The sequence below is a fragment of the Delphinus delphis genome, chromosome 3 (assembly GCF_949987515.2).
Source record: "Delphinus delphis chromosome 3, mDelDel1.2, whole genome shotgun sequence".
NCBI lineage: Eukaryota > Metazoa > Chordata > Mammalia > Artiodactyla > Delphinidae > Delphinus > Delphinus delphis.
In genome coordinates, this window is record NC_082685.1 from 61,864,203 (window position 1) to 61,883,781 (window position 19,579).

At 56.0% G+C, this 19,579-nt stretch overlaps 1 protein-coding gene across 3 annotated transcripts in view; it reads right to left on the reverse strand.

Moving 5' to 3' along the window:
- Positions 1-19,579, reverse strand: part of TCF7 (transcription factor 7) — a 33,892-nt gene that overhangs the window by 3,469 nt on the left and 10,844 nt on the right. Inside the window, exons 4-11 of one of the 3 annotated variants that reach the window (XM_060008846.1) lie at positions 7,656-7,767; positions 6,708-6,798; positions 4,990-5,082; positions 3,624-3,743; positions 3,033-3,195; positions 2,814-2,921; positions 2,244-2,292; positions 746-1,056 (exon numbers count right to left, since the gene is read on the reverse strand). In XM_060008846.1, the coding sequence (XP_059864829.1) occupies positions 746-1,056; positions 2,244-2,292; positions 2,814-2,921; positions 3,033-3,195; positions 3,624-3,743; positions 4,990-5,082; positions 6,708-6,798; positions 7,656-7,767 (1,047 nt within the window). Of the gene's footprint in view, positions 1-745; positions 1,057-2,243; positions 2,293-2,813; positions 2,922-3,032; positions 3,196-3,623; positions 3,744-4,989; positions 5,083-6,707; positions 6,799-7,655; positions 7,768-19,579 lie in introns of those variants that run through there. The other 2 variants (XM_060008847.1, XM_060008845.1) reach the window with 2 other exon arrangements.

A 19,579-nucleotide genomic window follows, 5' to 3' on the forward strand; every position in this document is an offset into this window, starting at 1 on the left:
CTAGGGGCAGAGAAGGGAAAGAATTGGACAGTGACTTGTCTACCATCTTATTCTCTGGACAACACTTTGTTTCTGAGTAGCGTGGAATGGATGGAATAGGGCCTCCTCTGAGAACAGGGTTGCCTGCCATCATGTGTACACACACACACATACTTATTTCCCCCAAATTCCTCTTTGCCCTTGGACAGGGAGTATGGTGGGCACTCATAGGGGCTGGACAAGTATTCCCTAGAGTCAGTGAACTTACTGCCTGGAGCAGCCTGAGCCTTGGCTCTAGCAGGCCTGGCCTGAACCTCAACTAGGCAACTGTAGCCATTTGGTAGGTATACTTTCTTTTCCCATACACAAATACTTCTCTGTTGTATGGTGAAACATACAGGTTTAATGCCACAGGGTCTGAGTATGGCTACCAGGGGTACCTCTGTTCATCTCCCTACCTCTCTGAGCCCGCTGGTCTCAGCAGGTACGTGATATAAGTCACATGGCCACTGGGCATTTAGGTTATTCAGGTTTTTCTCTACTACAGTCACTTCGTTATTCTTAGGGCTCGGTATGGTACAGCAGGGATCCCAACTGGAAGAAGTGAGGGAGCTGGTGGACCATGATGACTTTGAGGCCTGGGAACAGGGGCTCAGGCCATTTAAATGCTGTGTGTGTGATTTGTCTGCTGAGGACCTGCTAGGCCTGATAAGCACCAGACCAACATTACCAGGGAACCCTGGGCACCAGGTACCAGAAATACCTTCTAAGTCTGCCTTTCCTTTCCTCCTAGAGCATTGTCTCTCCTCCTTCCTCTTAGACCCAAGTAGTCTTCCCCGCGAGCTGTTGTGTTCACTCCCATTCTTAGGAGGCATGGGCTCCCCAGTCTGCGGGTATGTTGGGGGCTAGGGGCCAGAGGAGGGCAGCAGGCCCAGCAGAACATGTGCAGAGAGTAAGGGAAGCAGCTTGAAGCAAAGGGAGGACAGTGGTGGGGACAAACCCACCTGCACGGACCACACCAATCCGTCTGCTGGTTGAGGCCAAAGCGAGCACGGCATTTCTTAGGCGAGCCAGGGTCTGCTCACAGCCATGCCAGAGGGGCAGAGCAGGGCAGAGGGCGAGCAGGCAGGCAGCAGGGCAGAGCAGGGCCCAGAAAGAAGAGGTAACATCAGTGTTAGCCAGTCACAGATACCCCACAGTCCCTACAGGCAAGGGCTTCTCCACGGCACAGCCAGCCCTAGTGGGAGCCCCAGGGCCCAAAGCCAAGGTATCAGGAAAGGGTGGCACCCAGCTGGCAGTGTAAAGGCAGTGGGAAGAACGGTGGGGGTGGGGAGGGAGGGGACCCTATCAGACTGGCTCCTCTCTGTGGCTTGTGGGGCCCCTTGCAGCAAGGGAGCTCAGAGAAGAACCTGGGGGGCCCGTGGGGATCAAGCCTCTTCTGCCTTAGGGCCCCACCCCCACCCCGCCAACTCCCTGCCCATTTTATCCAGTTTTTCTTCATCTTTGCCAGTGTGCAATCTGCCTGACCCATATCCCCTGCGGCTGTAGCTTAAGCCTATGCTACATACTTTTCCAGAAGGAAAGTAAAGCCCATTCTTCAACCTTAGAAAAAGGACTGAGGACTCTCCCGTGCCCCAGTCCTAGCTTCCAGCTTCCCTGTGTGGGGCAGCACAGCTGAGAAAGTCGCTCGTGGATGCGGAGTGTGAAGTATCAGAGTTGGGACAGGAATTCACCCAGAGGAAGACTTGAGGCAGGGTGCGGCCTCCCGAGTCCTCTATACAGAGCACTTTGCGCCTCCGTGAGAACTGGGGGTGGGGCGATAGAGAAATTGCTAGGCACCAGCCAACAGGCTGTGTGACTGCTGGGCTCAAGCATGGGGCCTGGCTCAGCCTTCACCCAGACAGCCTGCTGCTCACCTCCGCAGAGCTAACCAGGATGCAGTATTTGGGTTTAGTCTTGAATCAAACAGTTCCTCACTAGCTTCTCTGGCAGAGGCTGGCCACTAGCAGGGCTTGCAAGGGTGTGTGTGTGGTGGGTCACAAAGCACTGCTCTAAGAATTGGCTTCTGCAGGTCTTCCCTGGGACTTAGTGTAGCTGTTCCTCCTGTGGGGGGTTGACTTGTGAGATGCAGGCCTCGTTTCCAGAGGGCCCAGGCCCTAAAGGTTCATGGCTCAGTACTCTGCCCCTCTCTTGGGCCAGAGCAGGGCCGCTCGTGAGCTGGGGACCCGAGAGGAGCCTCCACTGCTGCTGAGGGAAGGCCTCACCTGTGTTGGATTCTTGGTGCTTTTCCCGTGACCGCCTCTTCTTCTTCCCCTGCAGGGAGCAAAGTGGAGGATGCTCAGAGGATGCTGGGAGGTGGACACTGTAAGCCCAGTGAGCGAGTGGTTGGGACACCTGCAGCCTGCTGCCTAGTCTGGCTGCCGCTGGGATTCCAGGTCCACAGTTCCCTCTGACTTGGGGGCCCTGGTGTTTCTTGATTGCACTTTTTGCTAGGTTACCACGGAGCAGTTGGGGCCTCCTCCCTTTCCCACACTGGTCTCCTTTCTGAATGCAGGAGGTGACTTCCGGGCCCCTTCCTCCGCTTGTGCTGATGTAGCCCAGTCAAGTACTGGACAACAGCCCTGTGTGGAAGTACATCCTGGGGAGAATGAGCCTGCCTTTAGGGGCAGCTCCCCTCATCTGATCCTCTTCTGAGCTAGCCATGGGAGGCCTTGGACCCTCTATTCTACCACCTCCCCTCCTCCTCTGTGCCTTCAGGACAGTAGTCCCAACTTCCCCGGTGAGACTGTGGCCTGGCATCTTGAAGGTTCCCCTACTGCGTGTTGGCCACTCACGTAGTTGTCCCGTGCCGACCAGCCTGGGTAGAGCTGCATGTGCAGCTGCCTCTCCTTGCGGGCCAGCTCATAATACTTGGCTTGCTCTTCCCGGGACAGTGCGTGCCACTGCAGAGGGGAAGGGGAGCAGATGGAGGTGCATCAGGGAGTCAGCAGGCTGCACCGGGGTGAAGGTAGTCAGGGCCCACCCCTACCAGCCCACCTGCCCCGTGGCCTCACCCTGCGGCCCAGGATCTGGTTGATGGCAGCGCTCTCCTTGAGTGTGCATTCTGCAATGACCTTTGCTCTCATCTCCTTCATGTACAGCATGAAGGCGTTGAGAGGCTTCTTGATGGTTGGCTTCTTGGCTTCCTTCTCTGCCTTGGATTCTGCCTGTGTCTTCCTGAAGGACACATGAACAGATCACTCAGGGGCCCCCACGGTGTCCTGATGCTACCACTCTCCTCTAGTGTGTCCAGTGTATGTGTAAGTGCCTGGATACTAGGGTTTTTTAAATGGGATCTTTTTTTTAGCTGCCCCAAAGTAGGTGAGCAGAGCTAAGTAACTTATAGTTCCTTATAGGAATTTTGCAGCTAAGTAAGGAGAGCCCCTCCCCTCTTGGCTCAAACTAAATCCACCCACTCCCTTCCTGCTTCTGAGGATCAAAAAACTGGTCAGTGGCAATTGCCAAAGGACGGCTTGGCCAGAGGCCTCCTGGCAGTCCCTGGAGCTTCCAGGCAGCAGGCTTGGGCCTGGGGGGAGGAATGTGTATATCTTGAGGTCTGCTTACCTGTCCCACCCCCAGTCCCCATTGAGTGTCTTTTCACTCACAGGCTGCGGTCATAGGGCTGCAGCTCCTGCTTCCCTGAAGGGGGCACAATGGCTGGGTGGGGGATGGCTGCGGGGTGACCAGGTACACCGGAACCTAGCATCAGGGGTGGATGGGTGAACCTAAAGGCAGAAGAAGAGTTAACACTGAGCCAGGTATGTACGGGCCAGATCTCTGGACACAGAGAGGCCCCTGCACAGTACAAGAGGGTGAACAGATACCCACCTCCACTGACCTGCATACAAGTACACAGAAATACATACAAATACCTGCTCCCAACACACTGCACAGACACGATGCAAAAATCTACATGTATGTCAAATTCAGGTGGTTACTGAAGCTCTGAATAGCTTTTGAATCTGTCCCCTTCTTACCTCCTGCCCTCACCAGCTCAGCCTCAGCCTGTGGCTGCCCTTATTTTCCTCCTTGACCCCTCAAGGCCTCTCTCTATATAACAGCCAGAGTGACCTTTTAAAAACACCTGAATGCTCTTGGCCACTTCTGTTGAAATTCCCCCACCGCCCACAGAATAAAACCCAGGCTCCTCCCTAGGGCTTGCACAGCCCTGTATGGCCATCTCTGCTGACATTTCTAGCCCCACCCCCCCACCCCATTTCCCATCACTTCCCACCCCCAGCCATCTCCAGTTACTGATGTTCCCTTTGTTTCCCTCACTCAAGAGATGTTATCCTCTTCATGAAGCCTTCTCTGACCCATCAGACATGGCTGGGGTCTCCTCGGGGCTTCCCCATCACCCAGCTAGCCCATTCAACTGCTGCTGCTGTGTCTATACCTCCCACCCTGGGCTGTGGGCTACAGATGTCTGTTGAATTCCTTGTTCCATACCTGCGCACAAGCCTGTCACTGAGGGAGTGAGCCAAGTGAAAGGACACACATATACACATAGCTCCCACTTTACCTTCTTGATGTTCTATGGATACCAATCTGTCCCTTACTGCTTGCACAGGTATGGAATAACTGAGCAGGTGGCCCCTAAGGGCCAGAGGTTGGAGATGCATGTAAAAGGTTCTGCCTCAGCTTGGGCAGAGCTCAGGGGTTGCTGTCCTGACTCATCCTTTGCTCAGCAGGATGCACAACAGAGGTGAGTGCACACACACCTGCACACGTGTACATGCACTGTCTCTGGCTGCTCTGTTGTGCTTTGCACTGTATGGCCTGGGCTTAGGCCTCCTGCACTCCCACTGGCTTCATTCTCAGGTATAGGGCAGCGTGGGGCTGGAGAATGACAGACGGACGGATGGACAGACGATTGACACAGGGCAAGCACTGGCCTGGGCGTGGCCTCTTGTGGGCACTGAAGCCTGGGCAACAGGAAGCAGGAGCCTAGCTGCAGGGTAGGGGACTCACCTGGGGTAGGGGGCGCCAGGGGCTGCGGTGGGGGCGGGGAAGTGCTGTCTATATCCGCAGGAAGGGGACAGGGGGTAGAGAGGAGGGCTGGGCCTGTGGTTGGGAGAGATAGCTGTTAGCAGTCTGGCTACTTGCCAAATGTGGGGAACGACTTCCCCACCTTGCTTGGGCCTGACCCCTAGTGTAATAAGGCAAATTGGCTTCTGCTTGGACCACTCTAGTGTATATTTTAAACACGTGCCACCAGAGGGCAACCTTTCCCTCTACAGCAGCGGTCCCCAACCTTTCTGGCACCAGGGGCCGGTTTTGTGGAAGACAGTTTTTCCACGGACTGGGGCTCGCCCTGCCGCTCACCTCCTGCTGTGCGGCCCGGTTCCTAACCCCTGCTCTACAGGCTTACCTTCCCTCTACTCGTGTATAAGGGGTAGAAATGGCAGCATTCTCCTGGGACCCAGGTTAGTAGGTCCCTGGGCTCCCTCCAGCCTCACCTCCTGAAATTCGGGCTTGATACCTGCATACCTGCCTTAAGACCTTTGCACTCACTGTTGACACTGTTAGGACTGTTCTTCTGTCCCACTTTGTTTCAAACTCCTGGTCATCTGTCAAGGTCTTGCTTGGCCAAAACACCCTTTCTCCTGAAAGCCCTTGAGATCCCAAACTGGATGAGGTGTCCCTCCAGGCTTCTACAGTCCTCAGAGCACTGCTAACAGTGCTCTGTAATTGGCCTCTTGCCTGACGTGTGCACTAGGTGGACTGAGTTCTGAGAGGGCAGGGACCGGAGGATCAACCAGCTTCAGCAGTGCTGCTCTGGTTCCCAGAACCTGCCCGGTGCACTTAAATCCTGCGGGGACTCGTAAGGGTAGTCCTGATTTGTATTCAAGGTGGAGCTTTATCCAGAGACAATCTGGACAGGGAAGAGTGAGTTGAACGTGGATAAAGGGCAAGTAGGAAGGGGCAGGTGGGCCCCAGGTTGGGCTTCTGGCCTGCTCTGCCTTCCTGGGAAGCCAGGCTTTCCTGCCTTTGGGTAATTGCCCCAACCTAGAGAGGCTAGAGACCTGCCTAGGTCAAACTGCGCACGATGAACAAAGGGTCACGTACTCTGCCAAGGCCCAGCTCCAGCTGAAGACGGGCCCTTTGGCTCACAGTTGGGCCTGCCGAATGAGATCCAGGCTGTCTTTCCCTGGCCCAGCCTTAGCAGAGTCCCCAAGCAGAATGCCAGGGGCTTGGACTGAAGCAGGCACCATAGGGGCAAGAAGGACCCCGCCCTTCAAGCAGCTCAGCCAAGGAAGGGACCAGCCAGCAGTAGACACTGAGGCAAGTGGGAAGTATCCCTCTGTCCACCAGGCCACTGAGAAGCAACAGCTTCTCTTGTGGCCATGCATGCTGCCACGTCCCCGGTCAGGCCTACTTTTTCTTCCTCACATACTCATATGGCCCTGAACAGCCCAGGGTTCTCCCGTCCAAGTCTTAGACGTTACGGCAGAGTGTGATAGGGCTAGGACCAGGAGCTAGGTCTCCTGCCTTCCCAAAGGGAGTATGTCTGGCTAGCTGAGGCATGGATAGAGCTGCTGGCCAGCCCCTGGTACCTGTACAGAGCTGGCATCTGTACAGAGCTGGCATCTGGGTGCTCAGCACAGAAGGGTGGAGGAGGAAAATGGAAGGGCAGGTATGGGTCCAACCAGCACAAGGTGCCCCTTTCCCACTGGGCCCTCACTCACCAGCTTACAGTGTGCGGGAGCTGTCCCATGCTGCCTGAGGTCAGAGAGTAGAAGCCAGAGAGGTCAGGGGTCTGCAGAGGCCTGTGAACTCCTGCAGTGGAGAGGGGCCGAGTAAGTGAGCCAGCCTGACCTGGAGGCCACTTCAGCTAGTTACTGCATCCTGGAGCCTCCTGTGGGGCCCTCCTAGGATCCCATCTCTGTGTGCTAGAGGGAGGACCAGACATATACTGGTTTGTTCAGGACTATCCCAGTGTGATAACAGTGCCCCATTTACAGGCTAGGGAAATCAAGGGCAGAGGGTTTGGGTGACTTGCCTAGGGGACAGTGGCTGGACAGTGGCAGAGCTGGAGTCATTCAGGAGTGGGAGGCCAGACCTTGCCACACCCTGGTCCAATGCTGGTCTGTAACTGGGGCCTCTCTGCTGGGGGCTCTAGCCTGGCTTTCTGGGCAGGAGGCAGACCCCCTGGCCTGGGGAGCCAGGGCTCCACCCATCCCCCCGTGCCCCCTCCTCCCCAGGGTTGAGTCAGCAGGTTTCCCACAGCCGACAATGGCTGATTTCAGAATGACTCTGCCCGAGGCTGAGGTGAATCAGCCATCACAACCACCACTTTCCATTTTCTCACTGGGGGAGGGAAAGACTACAAGTTTTATATTTATCAGTTTTACACAGAGGCCTACTCCCATACTGGTATTGGGTAGTCACGCAGGATTTAGGCTCCTACCTCAACCTGAAGCCTTCAGATTTTGACCAGGTACCACCTTCCCCAACCTTTGGTGCCCTCAGGCTCCTCAATCTGTTGGGCATGTTCGAGGGGCCCTGAGTTTGCACAGCCCCAGGTTCTCCACTTACAAAAAGGGTCTAGCCACCTGGTCTCAGAAGGCTGGGACTTGATCTCCCCACTCCCCGGCTCTGGGTCTTGTTGGGCCATTCCCATCCAGGATCCATACCTTGCTTCTGGCTGATGTCGGCTGGAGCAGGTGTGGGGTGTGGGCTGCTGAAATGGTCATAGAGAGGAGAGAGTTGGGGAACGCCGTGGGAAGGCTGACTGGCCTTGTTGTGCTGAAAAACGAGGAGGGTGGGTGAATGTGGGGGACCTGAGAGAGGAAGGCACGAGACCGGGGTGCACATACGGGAAGAGCCCCAATTAGCTGTGTGGCGGCAGCCCAACCACCAGAGAAAAGTGGAGGTGATCAAAACCACAGGCTTCACTGGACAGGACCCCACTCAGGCCACCTGGTGTCCAGGGGCCCTGCCCCCCCACCCAACTTTGCCCAAGCAGTCCAGTCTCCTACTAGAGAGCCTCTCGGTCTTTCTTGGCCCTCAGTTCTAGGAGGCGTTTCCCCTGCCCAGGAAATTCTTCCTGCCTCCTGGTTTCAGAGATCTCCCCGTTTCTCTGAGGCCCTATGGCCTGTCTGGGGAGCTGCTCACAAGCCTCCAGCCCTAAGCCTGGAGCTTGCTGTCCCCCTCCTCTAGCCCCCAGACTGAGGGGCTTGAGTCTGACCCTCTGGAACCACCTCAGGCTTAAGAGGATTTGTTGACATAGGGAAGGGGCCCCCTCAGCTCTCTAACTCAGGGGAGGTGGGGCAAGGTCGTGCCAGCTGTGGCCAGGCTCCCCCCAGGGCCAACCCACCCAGCCTCCACACTTCCTGTTTCCTCAGCACCGCAGGACTCTTACTTTTCACGCTAGTCACATGGATTTGTCATGAGTTGACTCATATTCAGACTGGGACGGGGGCTCCCCTGAGACCCAACCACAGGGAGTTTGCGGCTCAGGGCCAAGGGCTAGCTCTGCATATCCTCGGTGCACACCTTTGCAGGCCAGGGCCCTGGAGACATCATCTAAAACTGAAGGTCAGCTTCCACTTGGAAAAGTCCACCTGTGGGGATGCTGCTGGCTGGGAGCACAGATGAGTGACTTCTAACCCACGACACAGAAGAAATGGGACATCTCTGGGGCAACAGTCATGAGAGATGGTAGTCTGGGCTCCTTCCCACCCTGTAGGTGAAATTTCTCACTGGCTGAATTTAGCCAGACTCCTTAACATCTCTGGGCTTCCTCTCCTGTGTAGTGGATGGGATTCATGATCCCTTCATCACCAGGTTGGAGGAAGGTGAAGGTAGCTCTTGGTGAGGAGGCCTGGCGCCGGTCCTTCGGCACTGGCTGTTGGGGGTCCAGAGTGAGGCTAGAGGGAAGGGCAGGTATGAGCCACACTGTAGCCATGGCATGAGGCTCCCGGGTGGGCACAGGATCCCACACCTCCCAGCAACAGCCCTGGCCACCACCTTTCCCACATTCCTGCCTCCAGGGGAGCTTCAGGCTGGGCTACACGCTGTACCCTTCCCCTCAGGGCTTGGTAAATTGCTCACACTGCCAGCTGTCAGTCCCTTGCTCATCCATCTGCCCACCAGGAGGAGTCCTGGATCCCAGGGATGATGAGCCTGCCTCCTGTCCTCAGGCAGACAGGAGTTAATGCTCTAATAGTGGTGGCTCCTTCTTTGCGGCTGGCGTGGATCTGGCATCACAGCCATTTCCTGAGGCCGATGCCTCACCTCTGACCAGAGGCCTCTCCTGGCCTCCTGGGGCAGCGCAGGAGAGCTTCCGAGGACTCGCCACTGTGGGCTTGAGGAAGAGTCTGCCAACCACGTTCAGTTCCTGGATCTAATTTACTACAATACCTGAGCACCTATTACCTTGTCTCAAATGGCTCCTGTGAGGATAAAGCCAGGAGCTCAAGTAGTCAGGTGTCAGGTAATGAGGAAGGGACATGTAAGAAGCCCTTCATTCACCCTGAAGAGTGAGGAGGAAACGTTACTTAGAGTGCTTCCCTAGCCCCCTGGTGCCAGGCCTCACATGGGCCAGACACTTTGATCTTATTATGCCAAAGGAGGTCTGCCTGGAGATGGCAGACACGCCTGGCAGCCCACTGGCAGCATCACTTGTGAAGAGTGAAGACAGGGCCATGCTGTTCAAAGCTTTGGTTGCTGGGACCTTCCTGTTGCTGTGTGAAGGCTGGGCTTCCTGAGCAAGCTGGGGGAAGCTCCTGTCATTCCCAGGCCTTCTTTTATCCCCAGCACGGACCCAGACTCACCTGTGACAGGTTGGGATCGTGCAGGGGAATGGAAGGTGGAAAACAGGACCCTCAGGCCTGCAGGTGACCGGCAACAGAGAGAGGAGTAGACTGGGATAGTAGGTGTGGGGTACGGGGTGTGGGGGAATGTGACCCCTTCATGTACTGAGTACTTGCCACATGCCAGGCACTGTGCCCAGCACTTTGCAAGCCCAGTCTTATTCCCACCAGGGTACCAGCAGGTTGCTATTTCTCGCATCTGTAAGTCCTCCAGCTGCCACCTCATATCTTGCTCCCCTTTATTGCAGACCTCAGCAAAGCTGTCCCCATTTGCTGCCTCTAGTCTTCAGCTCTCATTATCCCTTCATCCAGGCCAGTCTCTTGCCCCATCACTTCCCTAGGTGACTCGTCAAGGTCCCTAGGGACTTCCATGTTGCTGAACTCAGCGGTCAATTCTCAGTCTGCATTTTACCTGACTTCTCAGCACACTGAACACAACTGATCTCTCCCTCCTCCTTGTGGTAGTTTCTTCACTTCGATTCCAGAATGCCACACTTCCCTGATTTTCCTCTAACCTCAGAGACCACTCCTTCTCAGCCTTGTTTCTGGCTCTTTATCTTCTTCCTGACCTGACCCAAGCTTGGCCCTCAGTTCTCTATCAATCCTCCCCTCCCAGGCTGCTCTCATCCAGGCTTACGGCTTTAAACGTCTTCATCTGATGACTCCACATCTCCAGCCCCCACTTCTAGGAACTCCACTCTCCAAATGCTCCCCAAATTCAACATGTCCAAAGTAGAACCTTTGACTCCCTGCCCCAGACATTCCTCTCCATCTTCCTCAGTTAATGGTAACTCCCTCCTTCCAGTGGCTGAGACCAAACAGCTTGGAGTCACCTTTGACGCTCCTTTTTCTCACACTCCACCTCCAATTTGTCAGCAAATCCTAATGGCTCTACTTTCAAAATATAACAGAATCCAGCCACTTCTTTCTTTCTCCCTTTCCCCACCCAGTCCAAGCCACAGTCACGTCTCACCTGGCGACTGCAGCAGCCTCCTGCTTCCTCAGTCCTCCATCCAGCAGCCATAGAAATCAGATCACGTCGCTCCTCAGCCCAGGCCTATGGAGCTCCAGGATCAGGCCCCCAACTACCTCTCTAACCCCAGTACCGTCCTCGCTCCTTGCTCACTATGCCCAGCACTTCTCATGGTTGTTTCAGCCTCCAGCCTCTTCCTCCAGTTACTCCAGTGGTCATTTTTAACTGTGCCAGGATGGGAAGTGGGTTGGGAAGTACAGCTCTAGGCTTGCTGACCTTTTTCATTGACCTTTCCTCTACAGGACCCTGGGCCAGTATGCCCCTTGTAAAATGAGCATGATCATATCAACCCTGCCTACCTCATTGGTCATGGATGCAAAGAACCCTGCTTTATCCTAGAATTTTTGGGAGCAGAAGCCAAGGGCCTATGAAGGTGGAAAGCTTTCTGGAAACCTCGGGGGCCTTTTTACCCTGATAAGTTCCTAGGACAGGGATTAGCCAGATCCCAGGCCTTGTGGCACACATGGAGATGAGCCTCAGGGCCCACTCCCTCAGGAACCTGGGACCCTGGTGGAAGGCATTCCACTATTCGCCATCTAAGGGCACAAACGCCTGGAGCCCTGGTGCAATGGGTGGAATGAACACCCTCCACAGGGCGCTGCAGACCACAGAGCTTTCAAATCTAAACTTCTGCTTCAGAGAAGGCCCTGCCATTCAGCCTTGGCTCTGGCTTTTCAGCTCTCAGAGTTATAAGCCTGGCTGGTGGAATAGGCAGCTCTGACCCTGGGGAATCTTAGGAGCAGAGCCTGGGGTCCAAGGTGCCAGCTCTAGGAAGACAGTCCCGGAGTCCCACTCTGCCCAGGGCAGGGAGAGGGTGGCTCCACAGCAGGTTTCGCAGCACACCACCTTCCCCGGGGAAGGCTCGTTTGGGCCAGGAAGCCCTGTCACCTGAGGGACAGCTAGAGCTGACCCTCCTTGGCCAGGTTGTTTAAGCTCCATGTTGTAACACAGCTCATTCTAGGTCTAGGAAACCTCAGAATCCAGCTCAGCCTATAGCCTCTGGCCTGGTTATGTATGTGTGTGACAGGAGCAGATGGACAGAGGGCTCATCCTGTCCCCCAGCCTTCCCTGGGAACTGGGGAAAAGCCTCATTAGACGGGGGTCTGTAGCCAGGCCACAGGAGAAGTGCCAGGTGGGTGGAGGTGGGGCTGAGAACCTGCCAGCAGGTGGAGGCCCTGAGGTGCCAGGGCTCCAGGGCAGAGCACTGAGGGCCTGGCCAGTCCTTCCCACGTTCGTGCAGGCTGCCTCTCGGCCTCACTCCCCAGCCCCCTGCATGCCCGGTGGTGGCAGCCAGGGGAAACTGTCTGGCGCAGGACCTGGTGCCCCACGCCCCTCTCAGCCAAATGGAACGTCCCGCTCCACGGCCTCAGCACAAGGCTGTCCCAGGGCTAGGCTGCCCAGCCAGCAGGGTGGAGTTGCCTGGGGCCTGGCCTGTGTCTGGGGAGCCCAGTGCCTGGAGCTCTGCTCCTCTCCTCCCCTGATGGTGACTGTGCCCTGCCTCCGAGGGAAGGAGGCAGGCCTGGGTTGATCGTCCCCACCGGTCCCTGAGTATCTCGACGACACAACCTCATCTCTTAACCTCCGAGGGCAGAGTGCCAGGCATAGCGCTGGGCACTCAGTAAGCGCTCCCAGCATGGTGGGATGTATAAACAAATGAAAGACCTAACAGCAGACCATACTCCTTGATCAGCACACTCCAAGACCCCTGTTCTTGGCCTTTGCATACAGCCCCTTTCCCCTCTTCCCCTCCAGACTGCAGCACTCCAGGACGAGTCTAGACTCTGAGACCCTTGGACTGGGAACAGCCTTAGCAGAGGCGGTCCTTCCTGCCACAGCATTGCTCTTACTGTTCTTCCCCATGCCGGTTCAAAACCTATCGTCCCGAAGGCGGTCCTCATCCTTCTGGGATCTTTTCATTGGCCCATGGCTGGAAATTCCTCACTCTGGTGCCCCAGCATGCCCTCCTCTTGCTGAGCAGGCTGGAGCCAAGAAGGGGCCCTAGGGCAGGGCCAGGCAGGAGGAGGTGGAAATGAGGGACTCCTGAGGTCGGTCTCCTCTGCTCTGAAGTCGGGCTTGGGCCTGGCCGGGCTGCTCCCGCCTCCCTCTTCCCCAACCCCCAACTTCCTGCAGGCTCAGGTGAAAAATAAACACGGTCGGCATTTTCCCTGCAGACCGCAGAGGTCGGCTTACAGGCTGTGTGCACCCTGAGAGCCCTTGCCACTGCCAGCAGAGAAGCTCCCTCGCCTCTAACGGTTGACTCTGAAAACCCCCAAACGCTTAAGAAGCCGCACAACACTTTCTCAGAGAAGAAAGCTTCTGCTTCCTCTGGTCTCAAGCCTGGAGGGTGGAAGCGTGTGAGGCTGACAAGGCCCTCCCAAGAAGGCCTCCCCTTGGCAGGGACTGTGCCAGGAGGAGCACCACCCCGCAACACACACATACACACACTGCACCAGAATTCGCAGTTGACCACTATCAGCAGGCACAGTCAGTCAGGATGTATTTACTAAGCTCCTACAATGTATCAGGCAGAAGAATGTTTCAGGCCAGGAGATCAGCATCTGCTAATGACAGCTGATGGTTTATACCCTGTGCGAGGCATAATTCTGAGCACCTTATAGAGTTTAACTCATGTACTCCTAAAACCTATGAAATAGGTACAATTATTATCCCCATTTAATAAACGAGGAAACTGAGATGGAGACATTACATAGCTTGCCCAAGGTCACACAGCTTGTAAGTGGCAGAGCTGAGATTCCACCAACTGTACTGCAAAGGCCCTACGGTTGTCAAGGACAGAACAAGGGGGAACAGGGGAAGGAGTCCCAGTCCTAAACTCAGTCTCTCCCTTCTTCAGCCTAGTTGGTCAGAGTCACCTAAGCCAGTGCTCCCCTGACCCTAAAGATGCTCCAGTAAGTTCTGGGACCCTGGGATTGGGGTTCTAGCTATACCCCATGCCTGCTTGCCTGCCAGGGCTGTCGGCACAGGGAGCTTGCCTGATGGCAATAGTTGGGACATGACCCCAGGTCCCCAGCCCACATCTCCCCGACTCACTCTCGCACAGCCACACCCCAGCCATACCCAACCACGCAGGCCTGCCTCTCTCTTACCCAGGTGTCCAGCTCTTCGCCTCTGCACCTTTATCCACCCCTTACACCCTCCCCTCCCAGCTTTCCACACTTCCTCCTACTCTTTGCCATACTGATTCCTTCTCATCCTGACCTCAGTCTAAGGGCCACTTCCTTAGGACTGTGACCTGGGTGGGGTTCCACCAGCCCAGCAGGCAGAGCTGCCCACTTGCTGCAGGGGTTGTTGGCCTAGGGGTCCTGGAGGGCAGAATCGGCTTGTTAGTCATCTCTGCCTCTCCAGGGTCTGTGCTTGGCATGTTCATTAAGACTTGCTGAATGAAGGCCTCTAGAATACCTGATGCCCCAGAACCCGTGCATGCCTACCCACTCATCCAACCATGGACCTGACTTCAGTCTCTTGGCTCCTAGAAGAGGGGGGGCGTATTCCTGATGCCCGCTCTGGAGCTGCGGAACGGCCCTTGGGATGAGTCCACAGAAGGAGGGCAGATCCACACCTCGAACTAGACAGAAGGGTGGGCTATTGATAGAGTTATTGTTCTCTCTGCCAAGTGCACAGATGTGAAATTCAGTATTGTAAATGCCACATGTGACAACTGATTTGAGGCAGGCATTATCCTTCCTGTTTTACTCATGAGGGTCGTGAGGCTCAGTGACGCTGAGAAAATTGCAAGTCAGTGCTGGGGACCCCTTTAAGGTCTCTCAGGGTCTTCAGGCAACACCAGACAGCCACATTCTCATCTCTCACCTCCTCTCCCTCTGTGCTCCAGCCACTTTGGCTTCAAGGGCCATGCTGTTGCCTCTGCCTGGAGAGCTCTCCCACCACTTGTTGGGCTCTCAAGTTAGGTCTCTAGCAGTACGTGTAGGTAGGGCCCAGTGTGAGCCAGTGTTTAGGGAGCATGTGGCAGCACTGGACAAAGCACCCTGGCTGGGGCTGGGCATGGTCACAGCAGTACACAGGAGGCTGGGAGGAACTGGGGCCACTGCTGGGAGTCAGGGACATCCTGCCTGGCAACTGAGACCCTGTGCCTCCTTCTACCCCATCTCCTCCTTCCTGCAACACCTTGGGAGTCAGAATTCACCAGACAGTCAAAGCCAGGGCTACCACTAGTTCATATGGTGCCTTTGTGCTAACTAGAAAAAGTACCCTTTCCTCTGGAGAGACAGCCAGGCCCACACCAGGGCAAGTGGCTTGTGGAGCATAGTGCAGGCTAGATTTCAGCTCCTTGGCCCGGATTCCCTGCATAACCCCACACAGTGGCCCTGCTCAAAAGGTCCTCTCCAGTTCTCACTTCTCTTCCCTGCATTGCCAGAAACCAGGCCACGCTCCATCCAGGGTCTGCCACTCAACTTCTGCTCTGGCCTTGATCAGTTCCTCTGGACTCCTCTCCCAGCTCCAGGGCCCACTAGTGCCCACCACACACAGCTCCCCCAGTCCTCTAGGTCTGGAGCTGGGGATCCACTGTCCAGCACCCACGGTGCTTAAGCACCAAGGAGTCTGGCCAGTTTCTGAGTGGGAAGCTGCCCCACGGCCTAGGACCACGAGAATGAACTTCCCAGAAGGAAGCAGGTCCTCCAAAGGAGGTTCGCCTGCATATCAGCCAAGCCGTGATGTGCAGGCTCCCCAGACCCCATGTCTGCAGATATCCCCTGGCTGGGCTCATGCCCTTTTATTGCCAGCCCCCGCTGCCCAGGACATGGTGCTCTCCAGAGGACGGCCCTCAAGCACCCCGCCCACAGCGTGCTGGACGCCTTGTGCTAGACGCCCACCGCAGAGCATGGAGCCGCGGCCGTGTGGCCAGCTGAGCTGGAGGGCTAGGGTATGGCTGGGCTACACCCTTGCGGACCAGGAGGCTTTAGTCCCGCCTGCCAGCACAGGACTGTGGCCAGGGATGCACAGAGCCCTCCCAGGTCCACGTGGCCAGTCCACCAGCTGCCTGGCCTTGACATCAGATAGGGGGTCCTGCCACAGCAGAGGCAAGGACTTGAGTCCCTGCCTACAGGCTTGGCAAACCACAGGCCTACTCTAGACCCAGCCTGGCCCCGAGGCACCCCCGGAGCTAGCGGAACCTCACTTAGCTGAGTGGCCTGGCCCACAGCCTCCAGCGGTTTCTATGCATTCGTTTACTTTTGTTTTCCTTCTTCCTCTCTGAGGTAAACGCCCCTCAGGACAGGATGTTTTCAGAGGAAAATATAAGCTTCCGGGAGCTGCTGCAGCCGAGCTGCTAGTTGATGCTACCGACACACTGTCTGGGGACTCTGCAGCAGCCTGGGGGCTGGGCATCCCCTGTCCAGGCAGTCGCCCTCCCAGCTCCTCAAGGCCCAGCCCTCCGGGAACCCATGTGCCTGAGGCAGAGGCCAGGGCACAACCTCGGCTCAGGCTGTCTTTGGCAGTAGGGAAAGCCAGGCTCTGGGAAGAAGGCATTTGAGGAGTTCAGAGGTTTTGTTCCCTTGGGAGCAAAACAAAAACGCTTTGTAGAAAAGGCATGAAGAAGGCAGCAGAGGTGCAGATTTAGACACGGCAGCCGCCACCAGTGGCAGCCTCCTGTGTGCCTAGCACCCTGCAGGGTTCGCCCCCCGCCCCCCGAATCCCACCAGTCTTCCCAACCACTTTGTGACGTGTGTACAGATTGTGCGGATGAGGAAAGGGTAGCCGGGAGAGGTTAAATGACTTGCCCAAGGTCTCAGAGCAAGTAATGAAAGATCGGGATTTGAATCCAGCCCTTTGGGGTTCCTGGCCAGAGATCTTTACCACTCGGTGAGAGGCCTCCCAGGCCAGCTGGTAGCGCACAGCAATGGAGACCACACGTGTGAGGCGCAGGAGCCGAGTGGTTGCCAGGTTCTCCCCCCACACTGGGTCTCCTCACTAAGACCTCCACCTGCCCGGGACCCGCTGGATTTTGCCAGCAACACCCTGCCCTCATAGGAGGTGATGTGGGTCCTCAGTTGTAAATGACTAAAGGAACCGTGAGAAGTCATTCTTCCCACCAGGTCTGGCCTCTTTTCCCAGTCCACGTGCATGCGGGGTGGATGGCCACCGCAGAAGAGTTAGTGTGCTGCCTAGGAGCGAGAGCTAGGGCGGCCTGGCGCAGGGCCCAGAGAGGCGGAGGCTGATGGTCAGCGACGGCTCAAGGGTGGGAGGCAGAGGAGACTTGGAGATCTCATCCCCAGCCTTGGCACTGCATTCCTGCCCCGATTAATTCCAGCCAGCTTCTGAGGAGCAAAGATAAGATGGGGGTCTCTGAGTTACCTGGTCTGTTCAGCTGCCTGTACCAGCCCAGAGGACAGTTCTGCCCTGGGGCCACAGTCAGGAAGCTCACTTGGGTCTAACCCTTGCAGCTACTGCCAGTTAAGGAAGGCCCTTGGGGCTCTGCCTGGACTCAGTCCAGCGGTTTATCCCAAGTGAACAAGGCAAGGAGTGGAAACGAGTTGCTGGAGGCTTCAGGCCCCAGGATGCTCCCACCCAAGCCCCTCACGCCAAGTGTAAGCAGACGGAGGAGGGCAGGGCTGCTGCAACTGTCACAGGGGCCCTCTTGGGGTGGAGCCCTCTAATGAGGTTGAGTTAGGGGGTTCCAAAAACCACACCAAACAGCTTTTACAGATATACACCTGGGTCTAACACTATAAAAATACAGGGAGAGGGTGAAACACTAAATTCCTGGCGGGGGTGAGGAGTGGGGATGGATGGGATGGGGGAGCCAAGGCGACCCAGCTGTAGCTATAAAACCCAACTTTTCAAAAATGAGTGGATAGATATGTTGTCTGAGAGGCAAGGTAGCAGGTGGTAAGGGCAGGGAACACAGAGGTAGATGCCTGAATTCACGTCTCTCCTCCAGCACTTGCAAAGTGTGTCTCTCTGTGCTTCAGGTTCCCCATCTGTACAATATCCATATCTCATAGGGATTAAATGAAGTAATATTTGTGTCTGCTAATATTTTTTAAAATTAACGAAGAAGAAAACAAAAGACAAAGGCGAGCATGTTCCTAGACCAAGGCTTTTCAGGAAAGCCGGCTTTTGTGCCAGGCCAGGGCTGCTGGCCCTCGATTTCCTTTGGACTACGGCCAGATTGCTGTTGGGCCAGACTCCTGAGCTCCTGACTAGCCCTCAGTGACCAGAGCCAGGGCAGGGGCGGGGGGAGGCGTGGGGGGTGGCACGGGAGGAGCAGAGGAGGGCAGTGGTAGAAGAAGAAACCCTCAAAATGCCGCAGCAGGGTTGGGAGGTGGATCTGGTTTCCAAGGGGTTTGGGGAGGGGACACCCATGTGCAGGGATGCCCTCAGATTCCTCAGTCCAGCCATTCCCATTGTCTCCGAGCCTAGGACACCCTCTAGCCCATCCCTGGACCACACAGAGGAGGGCACCTGGGCCAGAGAAGTCCAACAGTGAGCTCCAAGCTAAGCCAGGACCAGGACCAAAGTTAGAAAGGAGGAATCAACCTATACACAGTTCTTAACTGTCCTTGCATCATGCATCAAACCTGATGTAATCTTTTTTAAAAAATTTAACTTAATTTTTGGCTGCGCCGGGAGGCTTGCGGGATCTTAGTTCCCCAACCAGGGATTGAACCCATGCCCTCGGCAGTGAAAGTGCAGAGTCCTAACCACTGGACCACCAGGGAATTCCCAAACCTGATGTCATCTTAAATGTCATTTATAAACACTTTTCCAGGTAATATTTATTCTGAAAGCCCTGAGGTCCTGCTTTTAACCAAGAAACAACCCTTTTGGCCCCCGATAGCATGTGGTCCAGCCCTGACCCAGGTCCAGAGCTCTGAGGTCACGCCCAGGAGGGGCAGTAAGGGCCAAGTCTTTCCTTGAGGCCAGAGGAATTCAGCTCATAAACTCAACTCAAGGGTTCAGCTTTGCAGCCTGCAATGCTCCCAATGAGCTCCACACAATCGAGACCAAAGGGACAGAGCAGAGCCTGGGCTTTGGGGTAAAACAGACCTGAGTCCAAGTCCTGACTCTGACAGGTACTAGCAAGTTCTTAACCTCTCTGAGTGAGCCTCAGTTTCCCCATCTGTAAAATGAGAGCGATAATAGTATCTACTTTCTTGGCTTCTTGTAAGGATCTTGCTATTAGGATTAAGTCCCCAGCACAGGTCTGGCACTTGGGAAGTTCTTGACACATGCACTATTACTGTGGCTGTTGTTATTCTTGCAACAGTTTACGAGCACCTACTATGGGTCATGCGCTATGCTGGCCGCTAAGATTCTAGCAGTGAAGAAGACAGATGTGGCCTTGGCCCTGTAGATCCTCTCCAGCCCTTTTGATCCCAACCACCATCCCTTAAACCCCACCTCAACACGGCCATCAACGCTTGTGGCCTCTGCAATCCCAGCTTCATCTGGCCCCACACCCTTTGGTCTATGTTCACCCCCCAGCCCCACCCATGGGGTTGCCCACCACAGCTGGGGGGCTCCCAGGCTGTAGCCTGCTTCAAAGTCTGTCGGCAAGCTCTGGGGCGGCTGCTGCAGCCCGGCGCACACTTGGGGCCGCCCCGCCTGGACCCTGGCTATAGCCGCAGAGACCTCACTGCCGCTGCTGCAGAGCTCTCCACAGGCTGCTTCTCAGCGTCCCTAAGTGCCCACCCACCCCCTGCCTGCCTGGCCACCGGGCCAGCCACAG